General features: G+C 55.6%; 1 protein-coding gene across 3 annotated transcripts in view; it reads left to right on the top strand.

The window, feature by feature from the left end:
- Positions 1–23,592, top strand: part of SCTR (secretin receptor) — a 65,417-nt gene that overhangs the window by 19,074 nt on the left and 22,751 nt on the right. For all 3 annotated transcript variants that reach the window (XM_059912029.1, XM_059912031.1, XM_059912030.1), the window contains exons 3-6: positions 10,916–11,023; positions 15,281–15,384; positions 21,261–21,358; positions 22,589–22,721. In XM_059912029.1, coding sequence (XP_059768012.1) covers positions 10,916–11,023; positions 15,281–15,384; positions 21,261–21,358; positions 22,589–22,721 — 443 coding nt within the window. The remainder of the gene's footprint in view (positions 1–10,915; positions 11,024–15,280; positions 15,385–21,260; positions 21,359–22,588; positions 22,722–23,592) is intronic.

A 23,592-nucleotide genomic window follows, 5' to 3' on the forward strand; every position in this document is an offset into this window, starting at 1 on the left:
CAGGGGAGGTCCAGGCTTTTAAATTAGGCTGTGTGATCTTGAACAAGTCCTAATGTCTCTGGGCCTCAGTTTCGACATCTATTTTATGGGGTTGGTGTGAAATTGAAAGCATTCATTCAAAAAATAGTTAGCACTTCTTGTTGTGAGGTGAGAATGGTGAGAAAGGAGGAGCTTGGACTCCTCTCTTATGGCTTGGGAATGTGTTTTTGCACATGTGGCAGAGACTTGATAAGCGAGCTTCATCAAATAGGGGTTGGTTTCTTAGACATCACAAAAGCTGCAGAGCTGGCGCAGAGTTCCCAGGCGCCCTCAGATTCCAGATTCCTCCTGTCTTTCTGCTCAGTGTGTGGCATTCGCCTCCTGGTCGTAAGGTGGCTGCGGCACCTCCAGGGAGGAGGGGGGAGTATTCTGGGGAAAAAGAGATGAAGGTCATGAGTTCAGTTCTAGACACACGGAGTGGAGGCTTCAGAGGAGGGCCGGGCTGGGGAACGCTTCTGTTTGGCTGGCAACTGAGGCTGAGGTTGCAGGAGGAGAGGGTGAGGGAAGGGGAGGAGGAGAGGGCCCAGGAGCGGCCTCGGACCCCCGAGGGGGCTCCGAGCCCGACCTGGGGGCCCGTCACCCTGTGGCTGCCGACCTCACATTGCAGTTCCTGGGAGGCTGTGGATGTGCCCAGTTTGACCGACCTGGAGCAGGTCTAGCCATCTTCTGTCCGTCAGGAGCAGCCAGGGGCAGGAGGAGGATGGTGCCGCGGGCGGCAGAGGCCCAGCAGTATGGGTGCTGCGATGGGCTTCAGTCGAGTCACCCGTCCTCTGCGTGAGGGGCGGGGCAGGATGACAAGCTCCTTCCGTAGGCTGAGCCCTCCTTCCCCTCTGCTGGCTGTGGCAGGTGCTTTGGGGGAGACAGACAGTAGTCTTACGGCTCACAGGGGCCCACCATTGAGCCACAGCCTCCTGACTTCTTGGGCCCTCCTGCCACCCCAGAAACTACAGCTGTCTGCATGTCCCCAAGGTGAATGCCAAAAATTCCCGTGACAGGGCGTGGGACTTGCATTCAGGCCTGAGGGATAAAGCCTAGAATGGCAAGCCACTGGGAGAGATGATGGTGAACTTTAGTTCACACTGAGAGGTTACAGACGGTTATTTTAAAAATGAGCGTCTGAAGTGTTTAAATGTCCTGTTGCTCCCCAGTGGCTCCAGGATGAGGTTCAGCTCCTCACTCCCTTGTCCACACATCCATCCCAAACATTTCCACTTGGCTCAACCAGATCGCTTACAGCTTCCTGACTTGTGTCCGCTTCTCTCATGCCTCTGGGCCTTTGCACATGCTGATCCCGCTGCTTCAGCACCATTCCCTCTTTCCCACTCTGCCAACCACTCTCCTTTTCAGACCCCTCCAGGAACGATTTTTCCCCATGCAGCTGGCCACCCGGACTTCTGCAGGACCCTCTGTTTCTCTCCCTCCTGGCACCTCTGCACTGCATTGTAGGGTTGTGTTTCCTGGATTGGGAGGGACTGTGTCACTCTCCTCTTCTTCCCCGGCGCGGGGCACAGGGCCTGCAAGACCTAGTAGTTGGTGTGTGTTTGTTGATGACTTACTGGGTGAATGAGTGAGTGCAGACGTTTGACTGAGAGCAGGAAGAGAGGAGACTGGAAGGAGAGAGAGGGAGGTGAAGCAGAGCCTTTGCGGCGGAGGACGTGGACGCCCCCGGCCTGCCCAGCTCGTCACAGACCAGCCGGGGTGAGGAGTGTAGCCACGTCACCCATGGGGAGTGCTGCCCAGAGCCCGACCTGGGGGCCCGTCACCCTGTGGCTGCCGACCTCACATTGCAGTTCCTGGGAGGCTGCGGATGTGCCCAGGTTGACCGACCTGGAGCAGGTCTAGCCACCTTCTGTCCCCAGGGGCTCCCATGTGGTCCTACTTGTGCACCCAGGGCTGAGACGGCGCAGTGGGACTCCTGCCGGGTTCTGCCGTGCGCTCCCTGGGGAGACCTCGCCCTCCTCGTGTGCGATGGGGCCGTGCGGCACACGCAGTAAGTGCAACTGTGTCTGGCCGGGCCGCGCAGGTGGGTGAACGGGGCCAGGCGGCGCCGTCCCAGCACAAAGGCCCAGGCCGCCTGGATCTGTTGTGCATTTTGGCCTTCTGCAATTTTCGTTTAGGAAAAGGGGTCTGTTGTTTTGAAAACCTGGTTTAAAAGCCCCTGAGCCAGAAGACTTCTGAGTCTTCTGAAGTCTTCTGAGGACCCGGACTCCTGGGAAAGTCTTCAGGCCTGTTCCGCTGACAGGTTGAGAAAGCTGAGCCAGAAGACCCATCGTGGAGCTTAGAATCGACGTGGTGGCCGCGGAGGGAGATTCCCTCAAAAGCATGAAAACAGAAGAAACAGCAAAGGCGTAGAGCCCTCGGTCAGGCTCCGCCCCGCGGACGCCCATCAGGACCGGGTTGCGGGGGCGGGCCGGGGCTGAGGCCGCCTGGGGGGGTCCGGCCCCATGACCTCCTCTCAGGGGCACGACTCCTGAAGTCCTGGGCGCCAGGGCCCACAGGCCCTCCGTCCCCAGCAAGGCTCTGTCTGGCGCCTGAGGCGGGGAGGGGCCGGCGGACGCTCTGTGGGGGGTGTAGGTTAATGGTTAAGCTGCCCGGCCTTCCCTGCGGAGGTTAATGTCTGAGCGCCAGAAGAGTGCCAGGAGATGCCGCTCACCAGGCTGGCGCCAAGCCCGGCGCACTCACCACGCATAAAAAATCACCTCTTCAGCTGTTCCGGGTTAGGTGGCCACGGCCTTCGGAACGTTCTGTGGGAACATTTCAGGGTCACCCTAAGAGCTGCGTGGCGTGCTCTACCCGGCTATTTATTGCTCTGTTTTCAGAAGCTGATACCCCCTCAGAGCTGGCTGGGTGAAGGGCTTTGCCTCTCCCTAAGGAAGAATGTTCCCCGAGAGACAGTGCAGTGGCAGGAAAGATGTGGGCTTAGCGGTTTGGACAGACCTGGGCAGGTGTGCTGCTCTGTCACTTAGGGCCGTGTGACCTTGGGCAAGACCCCGATCCTCTCTGGACCTTTGTGTCCTCGCCTTCAAAATGGGGACGCAGCATCCCCTTTTCCTCTTGCCTCTGCCAGCTGGTTACCCACTCCCAAAGAACATGGGCTGGCTTCTAGCGGGTGGCGGGGGGGCAGTGCTTTTTTAGTGAAGTGAAATTCACAACATTAACCATCCTAAAGCAAACAACTCAGTGGCGTTTGGTGCATTCACAGTGCAACCGCCACCACCTCTACATAGCTCCAAAGCATTCTCATGGCCCCAAAATAAAATCTGTACCCGCTGAGTAGTCACTCCTCATCTTGCCCCCCCTCCGCCCGGGGCGACCATGCACCCACTCCCTGTCTCTATGCTTTCGCTGACTCTGGACATTTCACAACGAATGGAGCCACAGTCCGTGACCTTTGTGTCACCGCCTTCCACTAATGTTTCCAAGGGTCATCCACGTGGTGGCACTGCTATCATTGTGTCTTACGTGCTGGCCTTTAATGCAGTTTCCCTAACAAACATTCCAGTCCTTGTCTGGCTTCTCCTGGCTCCTGAGGGCCACTGGCAGCCAGGCAACCTGGGACCTCCCTCCCCTGCCCAGAGCCTAGCTCTCTTCACCCTTTCCTTGGCACTACTGATCTGGGCTCGTTTTTCAGAAACAAGTAACTTATGTTCATGTAGCATTTTCGACATATTTTTTCAGTTCTTAAAACAACCTGTGCAGTAAGTACCATTGTCATCCCCACTTCACAGATGAGGAAATTGAGGCTCTTAGAGGCACAGGATCACCCAGAGCTGAAACAGGACTCTCAGCCCATATCTTTTGACTGCAAATCCTGAGGATTGTCTATTTTACAATCCAGACTGAGCTGAGAGGGACTGATATTCTCACCCTCCCAAGAAAAGATTGGCATTTGAAAAAAAAAAAAAAAGGAAGAAAGAGACTGTTGATACCAATTACTGTCTATTTAGTGTGAGAGGCGGCGTGAAAGGCAGCGTTTCAGCCAGGGAGGACTAGGAGGGCTCTTTGGGCCGGGTGCAGTTTGTACTTTCGGGGGAGGGGAGGCTCAGCGTCCGGTGCTCAGAAGCCACCTAGAGCGAGACTCCCGGGGGGGAAAGAGCCAGCCTGCCCCAGGGAAGCGGTGCTCAGCCTCACATTCACAGAGTCCTTCGTCTCGTCCCAGGCAGCCTCCTAATTGCATGACCCTCTCTGCTTGAATACTCTAGGGGGTGGGCACCCCACTACTCCCCAAGATAGTTCTGTGGAACGGTTTGTGCTTCTTGGTTTAAAGAGGAACGCCCCCAGACTCGTTGCTGTCCCTCCTGTGCCATGCTTTTAAACGCCGTCACCACCCTGGGCCTTCAGTTCCTCTAACCCACGCTGACCACCTCTGTGTGTGGTCCAGCCATCACAAGCAGGGCAACGCCTACATACCGTAAATACTGCAAAGCCAAGGAGACCGCCCCAGGTTGCCCCTGGGGGTGGGCTCAGAAGGCAGAGGGGGCATGATGCAGCCAGGAAACAGGCTGTCGGTCCTGCCCATCTGGACGTGTTCCTGTAGCCGTTTCTCCTCTGGGCTTTCCTGCCATCTGGGGCGAGTGGGCAGCAGGGCACTCATGCCTCTTTCTGGAACCTTCTGTGTTCCTGCTCATCACATCACCCCTTGTCTCCCTAGTCTGGGGGAAGTCTTGCTCTTTTTCTGTTTTCTCCCAAGTGTTTTGATTACACCAGAATTCCTCTTTATCCCCTTGCCCCAGGGACCTTTGGAAACCCAAGTCAGGGAGATCGTAAGATTTCCTGCCCTCCTCGGAGACTGTGAACTAGTAATCTGAGGAGGAAGGACGGAAAAAAGGAAAAAAATAACCAGGAGGAAAAAAAGATGCACTGCAAACACAAATCATTAATTCCCACCAAAATCCTGGGGGACGTTACTATGCCCATTTTATAGATGAGGAAAGTGAGGCTCGTAGAGGTAAGTGGCGTGTCCAAAGCTCAGTCCGTCTCCACCACACTTCACTTCAACCGAGGATGCCGTGCTGTGCCGTGGGCACCAGGCAGGCACCCCCTGGCCCCTCCAGATGACGTCTGTGGTCCCATGGTGTCTTTTCTTGTTTCCCTACTTACACTTGCACACCCTTCCATCCCTTCCCCTCCAGCCAGGCAGTCAGTGTCAGCAGGTGACTTCAGAGATGTTGGAGGGTTGGGGGGATGCCTTGGGGCCTGCTTGCCCTGCAGCAGCCAGTTTACGTTCATTCCAGCCCTGCCCTCCCAGAGGCGCTGAGCCCTCGCTAGTGGCTCTGTTTACAAAGCTCCCCTATCCTTTACCTCATGGGTTCCCCTCAACCCTGGCTCAGGCACTGAGCTTTGCTGCTCTGGGTCTAAAACTCCCAGCCCCCCACAGTGACCCGAGTTGTGTGCTTCGTCCCTTCTGAGCCAGAGCCCCAGGGGAGGCCAGACCAGGACGCCCCCCTCCCTTTCCTGCTCCACTTGTGCAGCCTTCCCCGCACTCAGAGCAGGAGCCTGTGGGGAGTGGGGTCTGAGGCCCTCCACTCACACCCTGGAGCAGCAGAAAAGGGGCCCCTGCAAGCAGCCAGGGGGCCGCACAGACCCCCTGCTCCCCCGGCCGTAGTCCCTCCAGCCGCTTGCACCATGTACCTTATGTACTGTGGTTCCCTTAATATTTTTTCCTTTAAATCAATTGGCTGACTTTTTTTCAGCACACTGTACGTTAGCTCTTAGGCGTATTCATCATACCTGACTGCAGCTCTGGAATCTTCGACCAACCTCTCCGCCTTTCCCTGCAACCCCAGCCCCTGGTAACCACCATTCTATTCTCTGCTTCTGTGAGTTTGACTTTTTTGGATTCCACATACCAGGGAGATGATAACAGTATTTGTGTTTCTGTGTCTGGCTTACTTCACTGAGCATAATGTCCTCTAAGTTCGTCCGTGTTGTCACACATGGCAGGATTTCCTTTTTTTTGTTTGTTTTTGGCTGTGCGGCGTGGCACGCAGGATCTTAGTTCCCTGACCAGGGATCGAACCTATGCCCCCTGCAGTGCAGAGTCCTAGCCACTGGGCCGCCAGGGAATCCCAGTAGGCTGAATAATATTCCACTGAATAATATTTCACTGTACTTTTCCTTACCCATTCACCCTTTGATGGACACTTAGGCTGTCTCCATACTTTGGCTGTGGCAGATAACGCTGCAGTGCGTGTGGGGTGCAGATCGCTCCTGAGATAGTGACTTCATTTCCTTTGGGTGTGTGTCCAGGGCTGGGATTGCTGGGTCATATGGCGGCTCTAGTTTCATTTTTTGAGGAAGCTCCATGCCGTTTTCCACAGTGGCTGCACCAACTTATATTCCCACCAACAGTGCATGAGGGTTCCCTATTTTTTCAACTGACTTTTTTTTTTAACTTAGCCTCATCCTAAACAGTAGTAACCCTCAAAGTCACAGCTGTGATGTGCTTCTTCTATAACCTTTTAATGCGTATTAAATTCTCTTTTTAAAAATGTACAACTGTTACAATTAAAAGTGTTCCACCATGTACCAGCCTAAGGGGCACACCGCCACCATGTGCTCCTCACACGCTGGTCCCCTGGGTCTGTGCCCAGACGGCGAGGCCAGGGCTGGGAGAGTGTGGCCATGGCACAGGGCTCGGGACGTGAGAGAGGCCGTGTGGGGTCAGCATCCAGGCCTCCTACTGCCAGTGGTCAGCCCGGCGGTGGGATCTCAGCTCTGCCAGTCCTGCTGTCACCCTGCATGCCACTTCGCCTCTTGGGGCCTGGGTTCCTCGTGTCTGCCGTGGGACAGCAACCCTGCTCGACCCCCGCGGCGCACGGCGCCTGCTGTGTGTCCAGCACAGGGCTGGACGGCCCCTTCCGAGCCTCTTCTCCCTACTTGGCTGATAGGAAGGGCATGGGTGTGAACCAGCTGTAGGGGGGCCCCGCTTCCCTCCCAGCCCCCACCAGCCGCTCCCGCCCGGCCTTCTGCCAGCACAGGCCAGTGTCCCTGTGGGCCCGGCCTGACATGCCCCAGCTCAGGAAGCCCGCCAGACACCCTGGCCCCCTTCCCATCTGTCTGGCCAGCCGGACATGGGTCGTCCGGCCTCGTGGACTGGGGCCATGGGCCAGTGCCCTGGCTGACCTGGCCAGCCTCAGCCCTGAAGCCACTTCTCCCAAAGTGAGGGAAGAGGCTCCCGTGTGTTTCCACAGTGGGGAAATGCCCCGTCTGCTCCCAGGAGGTGTGCCTGAGCCGGTGGGGCTTCTTCAGAAGCAACGAGGCCGTGGGGTCCCCTCACCCTCCAGCCTCCAGGTGCGGGAGAACTCAGAGTAGAGGCAAACCGTGCTCGTCTGCGCAGGGCCCTCAGGACCGTGTCACTGTCCCAAGGGCGTCCGGGGGCCTGGTGAGCCACGTCCATGGTGGGAATCTGGAGGACCGGCGCCCAGAAGTGGCAGAACCCTGCCTGGCTGCCCAGGGGAGTTTCAGGAAGAGAGAAGGTCCAGCCCGCCCTCGTTCAGGGCGCACTGTGAGAGCTAGGGTGAAGCCTCGGGAATATCCAAGGGGGTCTCAAGTCCCACGTTGCTCGAAGGATGCAGACAGCTGGTCCTTGGACACCTGGATGCCTTCACTGTCCTTGTGGGAGCCCCATCCAGGCCCCGCCCTGTGTGCCCATGGCGGCTCTCCTCCATCGCCCTCCCCTCCCCGTGCCCGGGGCCACAGCCTCCCTGTCCCTCCCGGGGCTCTCCACCTCCAGAGCCCCCAGTCACGCTCCTCCAGGGAGCTGGGGCGGATGCCCTGGAGACAGGCGGGTGGGCGGAGCCTGCCAGCCCCTCCATTCCTGGCTGTGTGAGTCCAGGAACCTGCCTCTCCCTGCTCTGCCGCTTCGTTTGTAAACCGAGGACAGAGCCGGGCGCCTGGCAGCACTGCTGCGCACTCAGTGAAGCACGGGGTGGCTCCTGCCGGGACCGGAGCTGGAGGCGGAGCTGGTGGCGGAGCTGGAGGCGGAGCTGGTGGCTCCTGCCGGGACCGGAGCTGGAGGCGGAGCTGGAGGCGGAGCTGGTGGCTCCTGCCGGGACCGGAGCTGGAGGCGGAGCTGGCGGCGGAGCTGGAGGCGGAGCTGGTGGCTCCTGCCGGGACCGGAGCTGGAGGCGGAGCTGGTGGCGGAGCTGGAGGCGGAGCTGGTGGCTCCTGCCGGGACCCGAGCTGGAGGCGGAGCTGGTGGCGGAGCTGGAGGCGGAGCTGGAGGCGGAGCTGGTGGCTCCTGCCGGGACCGGAGCTGGAGGCGGAGCTGGTGGCGGAGCTGGAGGCGGAGCTGGTGGCGGAGGACCTTAGCGTGGGGTTCGGAAGTCAAGTGGGCGTCACGGCGAAAGCCCATTTGCGAGGGATGGGTGATGGGGAAGGGAAGGGGCCGGAGGCTGGGGCGTTCATCCATTCCTTAGACGCTTGTGGACGCCTGTGCCTTGCCCAGCCCTTGCGGGCACAGGCGTCCAGCAGTCAGCAATCAGACAGGTTCCTGCTCTCCCGACTGTCTGCCCGGGGTGGGGGGAGCCATCTGCACCCAGGCACCAGGAGGAGCGGCCCCCCACTGCGACCTCCCTGGCCTCTCGCCACCATCTTGGATGTGCTCCTGGGAGCCCAAGGCTGGTCTGAGCCCGGAAGCAGGGGCCTTCGCTGTGCGGAGGTGCAGTGCGAAGATTCTCAAGGCAGAGCCTAATGACACATACAGCAGCGCCTGTAGGGAGGTCTTCACATGCGGATTCCTGGGGCTCAGGATGATTGAATTAGAACCTCCCAGGTGATTCTGATGTCCACTGCAGGATCAGAGCCTCTGAAGTGGGACAGGTCACCAGGGGGCTTTACATGGCGTGGACGAGGGTGTCGAGGGGGATATTGATGCTTTGAGCCTGGTTGTTACCCATGCCTGGAAAGAGACCCCTGCGCTTCACAAAAGCTGGGCATCCGCCATCTGGGAACCCAAGGGCCCCTTCAAACCACGCGCATCCGCCAGTCCCTGGAGCTGAAAACTGCCCGGCAATTCAGAGGACCCAGCCTGGCCTGCCCTCCCCCTGCCAGGATGAAACCAGAAAGGGCTTGGGGAGGACGGCAGGAGGGAGCTGTAGTTCCCCTGCACCCACGGAGGGCCGGCTTTCCGTGTGAGGTTGATCTCCTCCTCCCCCGGACAACCTCGGGAGGAAGGCATCTGTTTCCCCCAAAAGAGCTGAGGAACCGGGCTCGGGCAGCGAGTGTGTGGTGAGGCAGATTGGAGCCCAGGTCTGTGGGCCTCAAGGGTCTGGGTTCTCTCTGAAGGTTGGGGCTCCGGGTTAGTGTGGTCTGCTCTGTGTTCCCCAAACCAGATGTGGGGTGACTGCTGACCTCATGGGTGTCAGTCACCTCGGCTCAATTTCCGGTCTGCTCCAGACCTCCCCGGGTGATGCCCTCCCAGGTGGCATGGGCCCCCAGAAGCCTGTCACAGGAGCAATTTCCCTGGCTTTCTTCCCCCGGGATCAACTTTGGGAGAATTGGTGGGTGGGTATGTTAAATGATCATTTTTAACAGAGTATAATTATAACTCACGGGCAAATACAAAATGAATACCTGCCAAACATTGTACCTAAGTAATGAGAGAACCAGTAAGATATTACCACTGGTTCACAGGAGAACTCAAAGTACTGTAAGTATAAGGCAGAATGGTAAAATGAATTTACAAATAGATGCAAAACTGGCTGAAAACAATTATGTATAAATTGTAGATAACCGATAGTCATGCAAATGCAAAGGAAGAGATAGAAATGTGGATTCAAATGCCTTTAGACAGGACATCAGTTGTCTACAATTTATAGAGTTGCAAAATAGCTCAAAGACGTAAAAGGCCAGAGATCCACAGAATCAGCTAACCCAGAAGGCTGTGATTAGACAACGCCTAGTTTTGCTTTGAAGACACCTGATAATCTTTTCATTTCCAAGCCTTTCAGTTACCAGAAGTGGGCCACAGATCTGGCTCTGAGCTTCCTAGCAACCAAACAAAGCAAAAAGGAAACAGCCTCAAATTCAGTGTTTATAAGGACAGATGTATACTAGTTGTTCACCGTAAGTTCAGCTTCGCGTTGCCTTGAGACCATGTTCTCCTTCGGGGGTGGGGGGGTAGGGGGCCTCATCAAGGGAACCCAGTGAGGTGAAAGCAGCATCCTCGATGACGTTCCTACCACAAATGCAGTGCTGCTTCCATAGCCAAGGCAGCGGTTCTCAAAGTGTGGTCCCAGACCAGTAACACCAGCCTCCCCTGGGAACTTGTTAAAAATGCAAATTCTCAGGCTCCACCGAGACTTTGGGGGTGGGGTCCCAGCCATCTGTGTTTTAACAAGCACTCTGGATAATTCTGATACAAGCTGAAGTCTGAGAGTCATGGGACAAAGTTCTCAGCCCTGCCATCACGGTAGAATGACCCAGAAAGCTTTAACACCGCATCATGCCTGAGCGCCACGCAGGACCGATGAAATCAGGGTCCCTGGAGGTAGGGCCCGGTTAGGTATGTTTTTAAAGCTCTCCGGTGGTTGTACTGTGCAGCCAGGAGGCAGGCTCACTGCCATGGAGTCAGCGGGTGCGAGCAGAGGCCAGGAGATGCCCCATCTTCTGCTCTGGAGGAGCCCAGCCCTGCCCTTGCGAGGCTTCTGTGAGACAGCGTGTCCCTGTGTGTCTTCAGCACCGAGCCCTCACCGTGTAGATGCCGAGGCCACCGCCCCAAAGGTGACAGGGCCCGTTAGACGCCGTGGTTCCTGGTCACGGGAGTGCACCTAGGGGGGACACCCAGGCGCGGGTGCCGGTGCTGGTGCCACGGTGCTGGGGAGGCCCTGCGTCCACGCTGCGACCCGTCTGACGCCGCTTCTCTCCTCGGCAGGCTGCCAGGGGCTGTGGGACAACACGAGCTGCTGGCCCTCCTCTGCGCCGGGACAGACGGTGGAAGTGGCCTGCCCGCGGTTCCTCTGGATGCTCGTGGGCAGAAACGGTAACCGCCCAGCCCAGGGGCCCAGCTGGGAGGCGGTGGGGCGGCCCCCGGGGTGGGCCTGGGCCTGGAGGCGTGAGGCCGAGGAGACTTCTCTGGGGACAAGGAGTGAGTGGAAGGGTGGGGGTGGTCGTCGTTGGGGATTGGAAGCCTTGACTGGGGAGGTGCGGTGTGGCCTCAGTTGTCAGGGCGCCAAGCAAGGGGGCTGGGGGCCGCAGACTGGGGAAGTGGTGAAGGAGGCCAGGCTTGCTTCTCTCTGCCCGGTGCCCTCATCAAGGGGCTCCCCTCCTCCCTTCCACGTTTCTGCCCCCTTAGCACCCGGGGCCCTTGCTCCAGCCCTCGTGTCTGGGTCACACCGGGCCCAGGCTGGCCTTCCAGGACACTTACTTCCTCTGTGCCCTCTCGGCCAGGCCCTGCTGGTGAACTCTGCCCTCCCTGGAAGCTTCTGGCAAAGCTGCAGTTTATACGGGTTCCCTTCATTTCAGGCAAGGAAGTGAGGAGGTCGTCTCAGACAGGGGACACGCAGGGACTAAGGCTGGCTAAAGCCCTGTCACGTGCCAGGCATCTTTAGAGATGTGAGCTTGCTCAGTCATCACAAAACCCCTGCAAAGCACAGACCTTTTCCCTGCGCTTGACCCAGTTAAGGAGTAAAAATAACAGCGTCTACGAGGGGTTTAGCCGTTGCCCTCAGGTTCACAGCTGGGAGGTGGGGAGGCGGGGACTGCAGTTTCTCCTCTCTGCCACACGGTGTCGCTGTGGGGCTGCAGGACCCGCCACCTGCCCGTCGGCACGGAGGCGCTGCCCCTTGGGTGCGATGCCCGGCGTCCGGGGCTGGTTGGGGGACGGGGCTGAGGGTGGGTGGATCATCTCAGCCTGGGTCCCACTGTGCTCACACCCAGCAGCAGGTCCTGGGCATCGGCCAGCCCAGGAGCGTAGGTCGGGACAGTCCAGCCTCAGGTAGCGAGAACCATCCTCCCACCACCCCTTCCCTCCCCATGGAGCCCCCTCGGGTCCGGGGTCTGGAGGAAGGCTCCTCGGTGGTGTCCCGAGGGTTCCAGGGCTCCCCAGCCAGGGCAGGGAAGGAGCACCCAGTGAGGACAAGCTGGTGCTCCAGACCCTTCCTTTTGAAAGAAGAAAGAAACAGAATAAATTAATTCTTTCTCAGGGCACCTGCTACATGGGCCCAGACGGAATGAGTGTCTGTGTGACTGGGGAAACTGCAGGCTGGATTCTGCCTCCAGATATCTGTCTGTCTGTGCCAGGGCCTAGAATGTTCCATCTAGGATGCATTCCTTTGATGCTTAAAAGGGCACTGGTGTTCCAGAGTTTCTTATTAAAAAGCACACTTCCCGAGTGGGGTCAGGCCTTGGCTTTTTTTCCCTTCTGTCTTGGTGGGGATGGGAGCCTTATAGCAGCAGAGATTCCTAACCTGACTAGGGTCCTGGGGGTTTTTGAGAATCAGATAAAAGCTTTGGCCTGGCTCTTCCCCAGACTGCACACACGTGTGAACAGAAATGCTGACTGTAGTTTCAGGGGCCCTTGAGGTGTTCACTGACCTGAACTTGGGGCAGAATCCCCTACCTATTAGGAATTAAACCCAGGGGAAGTGGGTGGGAGGAAGGGGCTCCAGAGGGAGCCCACCCCTTGTCTCCTCTGCAGTTCTACTAAGAGCCCTGTCAGCAGAGGGCACTGCCTTGTTTACTGCTCTGGGCACCTGGCCTGGGTCACACGCAGCATCATCTTGGGAATCCTGTGGGGTCTGTGAAGAGAGGCCCCCAGACAGGCAGCCCAGCCTCCAGGGACACGCTGTCTGATAACCGCTTCTGGATTCCAGGCAGTGTGTGTGCTTTTAATTCAGCCTTCTCATCCAACCAGTGTACCTTTGACCACCATTCTCTCCTCTCTGACAGCCTAGCTTGCTTGATTAATGACAGAAACCTTCCATCCATCTCCTGAATTCCAAGACTCCAAGCCCCACCGTCCTGGTCCATTTTAGAGAGGCCAAAAGCAGCAGGGAAGTAGCCCTGTGGCTCCCACTGTGTCTGGCACCAGCCTGAGTGACGTGCGTGTGCTGTCGCGTTTCCTGCCGCGTCCTGCAGTGTGGGTGATTATTCCCACTTGGCACAGAGCAGTGATGCACCTGAGGGTCCACAGCAACAAAGAGCCAGCGCTGGGTTTCGAACTCAGATCTGGCTGGTTCTACACCAGTGCTCCAGGTCTCATGAGCCATCCTAGACCTGGCACGCCTGGAGCCCAAAGGCCACGGTCTCCGGCTAGAGCTGCCCCTGGGACCTCAGGGAGAGGGCCAGGCAGGAGGGCCGTACAGTGATGGGCCACATCCTGGCTGCGCACTGTTGCCCAGTTCTGGGCCTTGGTTTTCTCGTCTGTGAGATAGGTCAGCAGCACCTCCCTCAGTGGGGCGCTGTGACGATGAGATCAGAATCAGTACGTTAGCCTAGTGGCTGGTCCTAGAGATGCCCGCCATGTTTCTCCAGCTCAGTGGAACCCTGAGAGCCAGTGGCCCAGACCCTGGGGCCTGTCAGAGAGGAACACACCAGGCCCAGCTGGGGTGGCTGGGGGCCCTGGACAGGATACTGGTTAGAGCGAAAGGAGCAGCAGGGCTCCTGTGTACAGGGTCAGCTCCCTGCACCCCCGCAGCCTCCACAGCAGCCAGACCCGGGGACCGGAACTCGGCCCTCCTCGGCAGCCCGGAGAGGAGGATGCAGCTGGGCCGGTCGGTGCAAGCAGGGCGGCTCCCCCAGCTTTCCCAGACTTCCTTCTTGGCTGGCAGCTCCTCTACCCCAGTCTTCGGGCTCCTGTTCTAAGAGCTCCTCGTGGGCGGGACTCTTCCCTCTCCTCTTGTAGAAATGCGTGGAGCAGGCTTTTCACCGCCCCCCATCTGCTTTTCTAGCCAGCCAGCCAGCCTGCAAATGTTTGATGAGCAAGCGCTCTGGGCGGGCCCTGGGGAGCCTTCGGGAACTGTCGTCTGCCAGGGGGGCAGGGGGGCCGTTGTCACCTCCGTGTGGGGCGCAGGCTGCAGCCGTGTGCTGGAGGGCTGGGGCGGTGAGCCCCGGGACAGGGAGGGAGGGCTGCGGCTACCTTGCGATTTGTAACGCGGAGAAACGCAGAGGTGTGGCCTGGTGTCTGGTTACAGGGCTGATCATTCCCTCCTCAGGGGCGGCTGCCCGGAGGGCTGGCGCTGCTGCTTTGCAGACGCTGCGGAGCGGGGTGCGAGGTTGGGTGTGAAATAGAGCCTCTTAGGGCAGGGGTAGGACCCGGGGCCTGAGGAGGGTTCACTGTGGGCGGGGCTGGGTCCTCAGCAGCCAGGCAGATTCTCCGGGGGACCCACCCATTAGATGGCTGCAGGGCCTGGGAGCAGGAAGACCAGGAGTAAGAAAGGGCATTAGAACAAAGCCTGCGGCTAAGAGTATAGGCCTGAGCCCCGGGGTTCAAATCCCAGGTCCCCCATTTACTGTGGTGTGACCTTGAGCAAGTTATTTAACCACGGTGTGCCTCAGTTTCCCCAGCTGTAAAATGGGTGTAGTGTTTCCATGTTACAGTACATTTTACTGTAAAAGTAACAGTGCTGGCCTCCTAGTCTTGTTAGGATGACACACATCACACGCTTAGAACAGCGCCCAGCACGTAGCAGTGACCGTGTATTGTTACACTAGAGCACGAAATTTTATAGCTGAGTAAGTACACAGCCGTTAGTGTGAGGTCAACAGTGTTTGATCCAAGGCGTGTAACCTGCCTTTCTTAAGCACTGCATCCAGCCTCTCTCCTCATAGGAGACACTGCAGTGCCTCCCAGCTTGAAGGTTCTCCGGGGGCCCCCAGGGAATCGAGTAGTGACGCTGGAAGTTCTGCTGGGCCTGCGCCTGGGGCATGTGTCAGTCGTCTCCCTCACTGTGGAGCTCGGTGCCTGGCACAGTGGGCGTGGGGCGGGGGCCAGAGGGGTATCGGGGCAGGGCCGGCCAGCTTTGCAGGTCGACGTATCCGGGAGCCGCGGGTCTGTCCCACGCTCGCGCATCCGCTCTAGGCCATCTACCTGCGCACCTTTCCCACTACTTTTCCTGACTGACTCTTACTAAGGTTTCCAGGGCCAGCTGGGCCAATTGCAGCTGCCTGTGTGGTTCAGAGAAAGGGACAGGGTGACGGAAGGAAGCTCCAGCTGCCCCTGAGGCGCGGCGAGGGCCCCTGGAGAGCCGGCCTTGGGTCCGGTCCCCACTGCTCACCGCAGGCTGCTTGGCCCCCACAGGTTCCATATTTCGGAACTGCACGCCGGGTGGCTGGTCAGAGACCTTCCCCAGGCCCGACCTGGCCTGTGGGGTCCACGTGAACGACTCCTCCAACGAGAAGAGGGTAAGCCTGCCAACACCTCCCTGCGGGGCAGAGGTGGCTGGGGGAGGAGAGAGTGAGGCTGGCTCAGGGCGAGGTTGGGGACCCCGGGCTGCCCCTCTCAGCCCCACACCCTCCTCGCTCCCCTGGGCTGGATGGGCCCGCTTCCCCTCCCTGGTCCACCAGCCCAGAGGTGGTGGTCCTGAGGAGCATGGCACAGTGAGAACCGCCACGTGCCATCGGGACGCTGGGGTCGGGCAGGCGTGAAACCCGAAGAGCAGAGACTGGGGCTAAATGCTTGGGGTCCGGTGGTGAGTCTGAACCTGCCTGTGACCTTGGGGGTTGGGCAGGATGTAACTTCTCTGTGCCTCAGTTTCTTCATCAGGGAAATGGGGTTAGTAATAGTCCTGACCTCACAGGCTCATGAACCTGTGGAAGTGCAGGCAAGGGTGCCTGGCCGCAGTGCCTGCTCACAAATGTCCCTTCTCAGAGGAGCCTTGGGCTCCAGAGGCAGGAGAGCCCGGCGGTGGGCAGGCCTGGTTTGAGACAGGACGCTGGTGTGGTGGGCTCCCTGAAGGGGCCGTCTGGTTCAGAGCCCTTCCCGAAGGAGATGGAGTGGGGCCTGACGTGGAGGATGGAGTTTCTTCTCTCCCAGGTCTTATCATCCAGTTAGGGAAGACACATGAGGTCTTCAGATCCGATGGGAGTAATTTAGTAAGGATACCTGTGGTCTTGGAGGGCCAGTGGATGGGCTCTGACCTCTGTAGATTACCATTTCTGTCACTGACCTATATGAAGACAGGAGGCTTATGTGTATCACGTTTGTAAAGTCCATAAGATTAAGAGGGATCATTTGTATAGTGGGTGGCAGGACGGAGGTTCGAAAGTGACAGAAATTTCCAACTGGCTTCGTAAGCTAACGTGGCTCACGTAGCTAGGGATGCGGAGAACGGGCCTCAGGACCCTTTCGTGAGCAGTACCCCAAAGCCACCCAGGACCAGCTTCTTTCTGTCTCTCCTCCGGCTAGCCTGGTGGGTGATCCCAAGGCTGGCTCGCTTCCTGTTGTCAGGTGCCTGCCGTGGGTGACTGTAGCGCAGACTCCCCAGGCCTGCCCGTCCAGCAGGAGGGGCGGCCTTACTTTTCTTGCTAACAGCAAGAAAGTTTCTTACGCAAGCCGCCAGCAAGCCTGTCCCCACGTCTCACTGGCCCAACGTGACTTGAGCCTGTCCACCTCCAGACCATCCCTGGCAGAGGGTTGGGACACGTGCTTGGCTTGGACCAGCAGTTCTCAAACTTTCTGGCCTCGGGATCCTTTTACACCCTTGGGAGTTACTGAGGGCCCTAAAGAGCTTTTGGTTTTGTGAGTTATGTCTGTGAAAACCACATATAAGGACTGTTGGCTTAGACTAACCAGCTGGGCAAGCACGGAGCCCAGGGCCTTAACCGTGTTATTCACGGCCGGGTTGGAACTGTAAAATGCCAGAGGAAGGAGCAGAGATTTAACAAAGATAAATGCGGGCTTCCCTGGTGGCGCAGTGGTTAAGAATCCACCTGCCAATGCAGGGGACACGGGTTCGAGCCCTGCTCTGGGAAGATCCCACGTGCCGCGGAGCAGCGAAGCCCTTCGCCACAACTACTGAGCCTGCGCTCTAGAGGCCGCGAGCCACAACTGTGGAGCCCGCATTCCACAACTACTGAAGCCCGTGCACCTAGAGCCCGTGCTCCGCAACAAGAGAAGCCACCGCAGTGAGAAGCCCACGCACCGCAACCAAGAGTAGCCCCCGCTCACCACAACCAGAGAAAACCAGCGTGCAGCAACGAAGACCCAACACGGCCAAAAATAAATTAATTAAATAAATTAAAACAAAGATAAATGCAAAGTTCTGGACTTAGAAAATCAGTTGTCTAAAATAGTAAAAAGAAGCCCTACCGTGGCGTCAGCTCACATAAAAAAATAAAATCGAATCCCTAAGACTGGTGGAAGGGTTTCCAGACCATGAGATTCACTGTGATTCACGGGTCCTTAAATGCCAGTCCACAGACAAGCGCAGACTTTGTCTTTTTTTTTTTAATTTTTATTTTATTTTTGGCTGTGTTGGGTCTTTGTTGCTGCACGTGGGCTTTCTCTAGTTGCAGCGAGCGGGAGCTACTCTTCATTACAGTGAGCGGTCTTCTCATTGCGGTGGCTTCTCTTGTTGCAGAGCACGGGCCCTAGGCGCTCTGGCTTCAGTAGTTGTGGCATGCGGGCTTAGCTGCTCCACGGCATGTGGGATCTTCCCGGACCAGGGCTCGAACCCATGTCCCCTGCATTGGCAGGCGGGTTCTTAACCACTGCGCCACCAGGGAAATCCAAGGCTTGTGGGATCTTAGATCCCTGACCAGGGATTGAACCCAGGCCCTTGGCAGTGAAAGCGTGGAGTCCTAACCACTGGACTGCCAGGGAATTCCCACAAACTTTTTCTTTTATTCTGAGAATTGAATCATCCTTTCTTAGTGTTGAAATGTCTTTTTCTCTTTTAATCAAATGATGGTGAAAGTATGTATTTGTTGGTTGTCTTTTTGCAACTTCCTGACTTGGCCCACACCAATTGCCAACAGTGGACAGATTAGCAGAAAGACCAGGCAAAGCTGCCACTTGGGTAAAAAAAATGGAGTTTGCTTACCGAGAGCAGAGGTTAGCAAACTAGGGCCCTTGGGCCAAATCCAGCCCACCATTTGCTTTCGCAAGTAAAGATTTATTGACACAGAGCCACACCCATTGGCACTGTAAGGGCAGAGTTGAATAGTTGCAAAAGAGACCGAATAGTACCCAGAGCCTAAAATGTTTCCTGTCTGTCCCTTTATGGAAAACGTCTGCTGTCTCCTGATGCAGAGGATAGAGAAGGAGGGGGCCCAGTCGAGACACACAGCAGAGAGATGGGCAGCTTGATCCAGGACAGGCAGCAGCCCTCTGGGGGGCAGGGGGTACACAGCTGCAGAGGTTGAGGCCTGGGGCAGAGGTCACATCTGGCTTCCTGGGAACAGGGCTCTTTTGGGGTCAGATCTTACAGACAAAGGCAGAGCTGGCCAGGGCGTCCTGAGGGTGACCCGGCAGACAATAACCCAGCCACAGGACAGCACGGGATGCTCAGTGCGGACCCTGCACGCTTGTCACCCCACGCCTCCTCACGCTGCCACAGGCTGACCCGATGTGCTCCTGACCCGGGGCTGCAGACCCAGGCGTCCCCGGGGTGAGGCCGACGCCCTCAGCTGTGGGGCACGTCCCACACGTGACGAGATCCTAGGCTGACACGTTGGTCCTCCGACTTTTTGACATTTCGCTGCTCTTTGACGTCCCCAAGTCTAGGAACCATTCATCCAATGCAACCTCTGCCGCTGTGGCTCCCCGCTTGTTGCTGAGAGGCGGCTTCTGGCTTCTGGAGTCGCAGTCGCCTCAGTGCCGAAGCGCAGGGTCACATGGCAGCCAGCCGTCAAAGGTTCCCTCTGCTGCCAGGAAACTTTCGGTCCGTCTGAGTCCAGTGGGCTTTGTGGTTACTCCCCTACCCCTGGGGCTCACAATGAGGTCTCAGGCGTTTAGTACTCGGCTTCCCTAAGCTTGTCTGTTTCCTGTAGGGTGCAGTGTAGCCAGTTCAGATGACAGTCACCTTCCCCCCGAGGTGCTCCACTCTACTAATGCTCCTCTTAAAGTAACATGCCCAGAGCTGGACCAAACACTCCAGACGTTCCAGCGTGGCCTGCTGCACAGCACTGCATCAATGTAACTGAGAAGAGACCTAATTGTCCTGGCAGCTACCCCATACCCATACCTCACACCGGCACTGTCAGACTGCTGCCTCAGACTGAACGGTGGTTGGAGGGGTAGAGGGTGGAGATGGGGAAGAATCAACATGTGCTGCGTGTCTTCCAAGTGCCAGGCATTGTCTAGGTACTCTACCTGATACCCTATTTGTTCTTCCAAAAAGCCTGCACGGTAGATATTATCCCCATTTTGCAGATGAGGAATCTGAGGCTCAGAGAAGTTAAGTAATTTGCCCAGGGTCACACAGCTGGTGAGTAGTAGCAGTCCTGGGTTGGGAACCCTTGTCTCTTGGCTCTGAAGCCTGTGCATGTTCTCTCTGCATACACTTCTTTAATGCCATGGAGCTTGGGCCACTCAAACCTCAAGGTCATTTTCATATGAACCACTGTCAGGTTTCCCCAATAGTATTCTTGTGCCTGTGGTTCTTTGTTTTTTATTACCCTTTTCTTCTGGTTATAAGATAGTACTTACCCACTGAAGAAAAATGAAAAGTACAGAAAAAAATACAAATGAAAATAACGACTCTATCCACAAGTTTATACTCCAAAGTTAACCACTAATAATGTCTAACACACCTCCTCACAGTCTTGTTTCTGTGTGTGTATGAGATTGAACCACATGAGATGGCCAATATGCGGTCTTTTTCGATGTACAGAAAAGGGCAGTTTCATACAATTCAACTTAACACTTTTTTTACATAAAGCAGAAATCACACTGTACATGTAAAATTTGTATTCTGCCTTTTCAGTTAACATTACATTATGTCCTGACATCTTTTAAAACTCTTGGTAAGCACCATTTTTTAATGCAGTCTAACCTTTGGATTTAAAAGAATTTAGTTAACTATTCTTCTGTTGTTGGACATTTGTGTGTTTTTCATCAAAAATGGTTCTGTGATGAACATCTTTATATATAAATATGCTTTTATATTTCTGATAATTCTTAGAATTAATTCCTAGAGGTAGAGGGGTGGTCAGAAGGAATGCATGTTTCAGAGGTTCTTGATACATGCTACTTTCCAGAGAGACTGAACCAATTTTCACTCCTACTATACCCTCACCTACATAGAATATTAGTACTTTTAAATATTTGTTAATTTGGTTGGTAAAAAAAAAAAATGGTATGGCATTATTGCTTTACTTTTTATTTCCTTGATTCTTTTTAAGACTGTTGTACAATTTGTTTTTTTTTTGAACCTTAAAAATACAGGTCTTCACATTTATTTCTATATGTCACATTATTCCATTCCATTGAGATCTTCTTGAATCAAAGATGAGCCAATAGTGTGAGCTGGCTGCTGAACAAGTAAATGACTGCTTGGCTGCATTAATAAGGTGCAGTGTATAGATCAGGGGAAGTGATGGTCCCATTCTGTTTCTTCCTGGTCAGAGAATGCATCTGGAGCTTTTCAGCTATCTGGTTCTGGGTGTCTTGTTTAAGAAGGACATTCACAAACTGGAGCATATTAGTTGAGAAACATGGTGAAGGGTTATGGAAACAGATTGAAGACACAGGAAATATTTAATGCCCAGACGATAAGTGGGGGGCAGATGGGCAGAAGAATTGTATTCAGAAAGGACAGGCCTCTCTGTAGAATCTTTGTCACTCTTCTATAAGTCTAAAGCTATTCTACAGTGAAAATTTTATTTTTAAAATAATAGTGGGCTCTAGGTGCAAGACAAATTCAATTTATTTTCAGTGACTCCAGAAGAAGAAAAGGGACCAATAGGTACAATTTAAAGGTAATAGATTTTAGGTTCACTTGAGAAAAAATTATCTAATACTTTGCACTGTTGTATACCCAGTGACTTCTTCAAAAAGCAGTGAGCTCCTCATCCCTGGAGGTATTCAAGCAAAGGCTTGAATTCAGGGTGATGGTCAGGGGCCCTGTGTATGGGATAGAAGTTTGAACTGGTATCAGATGATCCCCAAGGTCTTTTCCCAAGCCAAAATGTTGTGAGTCTATGAATGTGTGTCCTTGGGGTGTGAACAGAATAGCGGAAGGGGTTTCGGCAGCCTGGAGCAGGTACACTCTGTGGCAGAAAAGGGCAGGTGCAGCCAGGTGGGCGGGCGGGGCTGACACAGTCCTCTCTCTCTGCAGTACGAGTACCTCCTGAAGCTGAAGGTCATGTACACCGTGGGCTACAGCTCCTCCCTGGTGATGCTGCTGGTTGCCCTCAGCGTCCTCTGTGCCTTTCGGTAAGAACCTGCTGCCAGCTCTCCATCCTCCCAGCCTTCCCCGGCACAGACTTCGGGTCTCTTTTAATTGCTCTGACCAGAGAGAGGAAGGTCTGGGTGGGCCACTTTGTCCCCCTGTTGATCTAAAGCTTACCTGTGGCAAAACTTTGAAGTTTCTGTGACCTCGTTCATTCCTTTATTCATTTGACATTTACTGAACATCACTAGAACTTACTGCACCAGTTGCTTTACATGTATCATTTCTAATTTTCACACAATGCTGTGAGATAGGTATCATCCCCATTTTACAGGTATATTAGCCAGACTCTTGGTTGCAAGAAACAGAAATCCGCCTTAAAACACCTTAAGAAAAATAAAGGTGACCTGATGCACATACTGACAAGTTCAGGGGCATCTGGCTTTAGGTGTGCCTGGATCTAGGTGCTCAAAGGTATCAGCAGAACTGAGTCTGTCTCCTGCCATTTCTTCACCTTGCACTGGCCTCAGGCAGGCTTTACGCGGGGCTGGCACAGACAATCACCAGCAGCTGCAGACGTACATTCTACCAGCTCAGCGACACCAGGGCCAAGAGACCCCCTTCTCCGTTAGTTGCAATGAAAGTCCTGGGGGAATTCTCATTGGCTGGCTTGGGTCACATGCCCATCCCTGAGCCAATCACTGCAGCCAGGTATGGAGCTCTGATTGGTCAGGTCTGTCATGCGGGTAGGGGTAGCATCTTCCCCAACCAGAGCTGGGATGCACTCCCCATAAGGAAGCCTCGTTCCCGAAGCGGAAGGAGGGGAGCAGTTAACAGACTTCTGTCCCTACAGCAAGGGGGAAACCTAGGCTCTGGTGGTGAAGGGCTTGCTCTAGGTCGAGTAGCTGAAAAGTGGCAGAGCCCGGGTCTGATTTCTCCCCACAGCCTGTGTTCTTTCTGTGCCACTTGCCCCCTTCCCCACCCCCTTCTGACAATTCTGGGAGCTGGAGGTGGTGGTCGGGGCAGAATAGGATCTCGCCCTTATAACCCCAGCTTTTTTTTTTTTTTTTTTTTTTTTTAATTGCAACATGAGACAGAGTAGGCTGGGCACCTGGGGGCCTGGGTTCGTTCAGGTTCTGCAAACAGGGAGATTTAGAGAGTTGTCACGTCCAGGGCCTGGGTTTCCGTGGTGCGTGGGGTGGGGGGAGGGTGGGCGGCTGAGCCCTGGGCCCCTCCGGCTCTGACGCCTCCGGCCCTGCATCCTCTCCCTCCAGGAAGCTCCACTGCACCCGCAACTACATCCACATGCATCTCTTTGTGTCCTTCATCCTGCGTGCCCTGTCCAACTTCATCAAGGATGCCGTGCTCTTCTCCGACGACGACGTCGCCCATTGCGATGCCCACAGGGTAACACGCCTGCGTGGCCCACAGTGTGGCCAGGCCTGCCTGCTCCCCCGCTGCCCCCGCCGTCCCTGCTGAGGCTGCACTTAATGCCTAGAGTAAAGGGGCCAGCGCTGGGGAGGTTCAGGGAGGCTCATGTCCCCACATGCGCAGTCTGGGACCCATATGAAAGCAGTTTGTCGAGAAGCCCATGGGGCTGCTGTTCAACTCCCAGTGTCCCGGAGTGGATTAGCCATTCTGGGAATTAGACGCATAGCAATCCCCTCCTTTCCCTGCTCCTGCCAAGTCCCAAATGTAGACAGATGATTAAAGCTAGAGGGTTGGGGTTGTAGAAAGAAAAAGGTGAGCATATGCGTGTGTGTCTGCACACCCAGAAGTGCAGTAGAACGATCGTTTTGTTAAATCTAACCCTCGTCCTCCTTCTGAAAGCTCAGATGAGTCTTCGTTCATTGCAGTATCACTGTGTACCAGTTGAGGATCCCTTTCGCTGTACGTAACAGAAAACTGTACATCAGTGCCTTAAACAAATGGGGGTTGTTCCCCACAGAAGCGGTCCACAGATGGGCGACCCAGAGGTGGCACAGTGGCTCCATGCCATGATGGACACAGTCCTTTTCCCTTTCTGCTCTGCCATTCTTGATCCCATGCTTTACACTGCATGTTAGCAACATGGCTGCTGCAACCTCAGGCCTCACATCCATGGTCCAGGCAAAAAGCAGGAAAGTCAAGGTTAAACTTTTTTTCTCTTTGGGAGGCTTTGCCTCTTCCCAAGACTATGTCTACGTCTCACGGGCTAGAACTGTGTCATGTGACAACATCTAACTGCAAAGGAAGCTGGGAGATTGAGTATTTTACCATCATAGTCTCCACAGCAGAA

This window comes from Balaenoptera ricei (genome assembly GCF_028023285.1).
Source record: "Balaenoptera ricei isolate mBalRic1 chromosome 7 unlocalized genomic scaffold, mBalRic1.hap2 SUPER_6_unloc_1, whole genome shotgun sequence".
Lineage (NCBI taxonomy): Eukaryota > Metazoa > Chordata > Mammalia > Artiodactyla > Balaenopteridae > Balaenoptera > Balaenoptera ricei.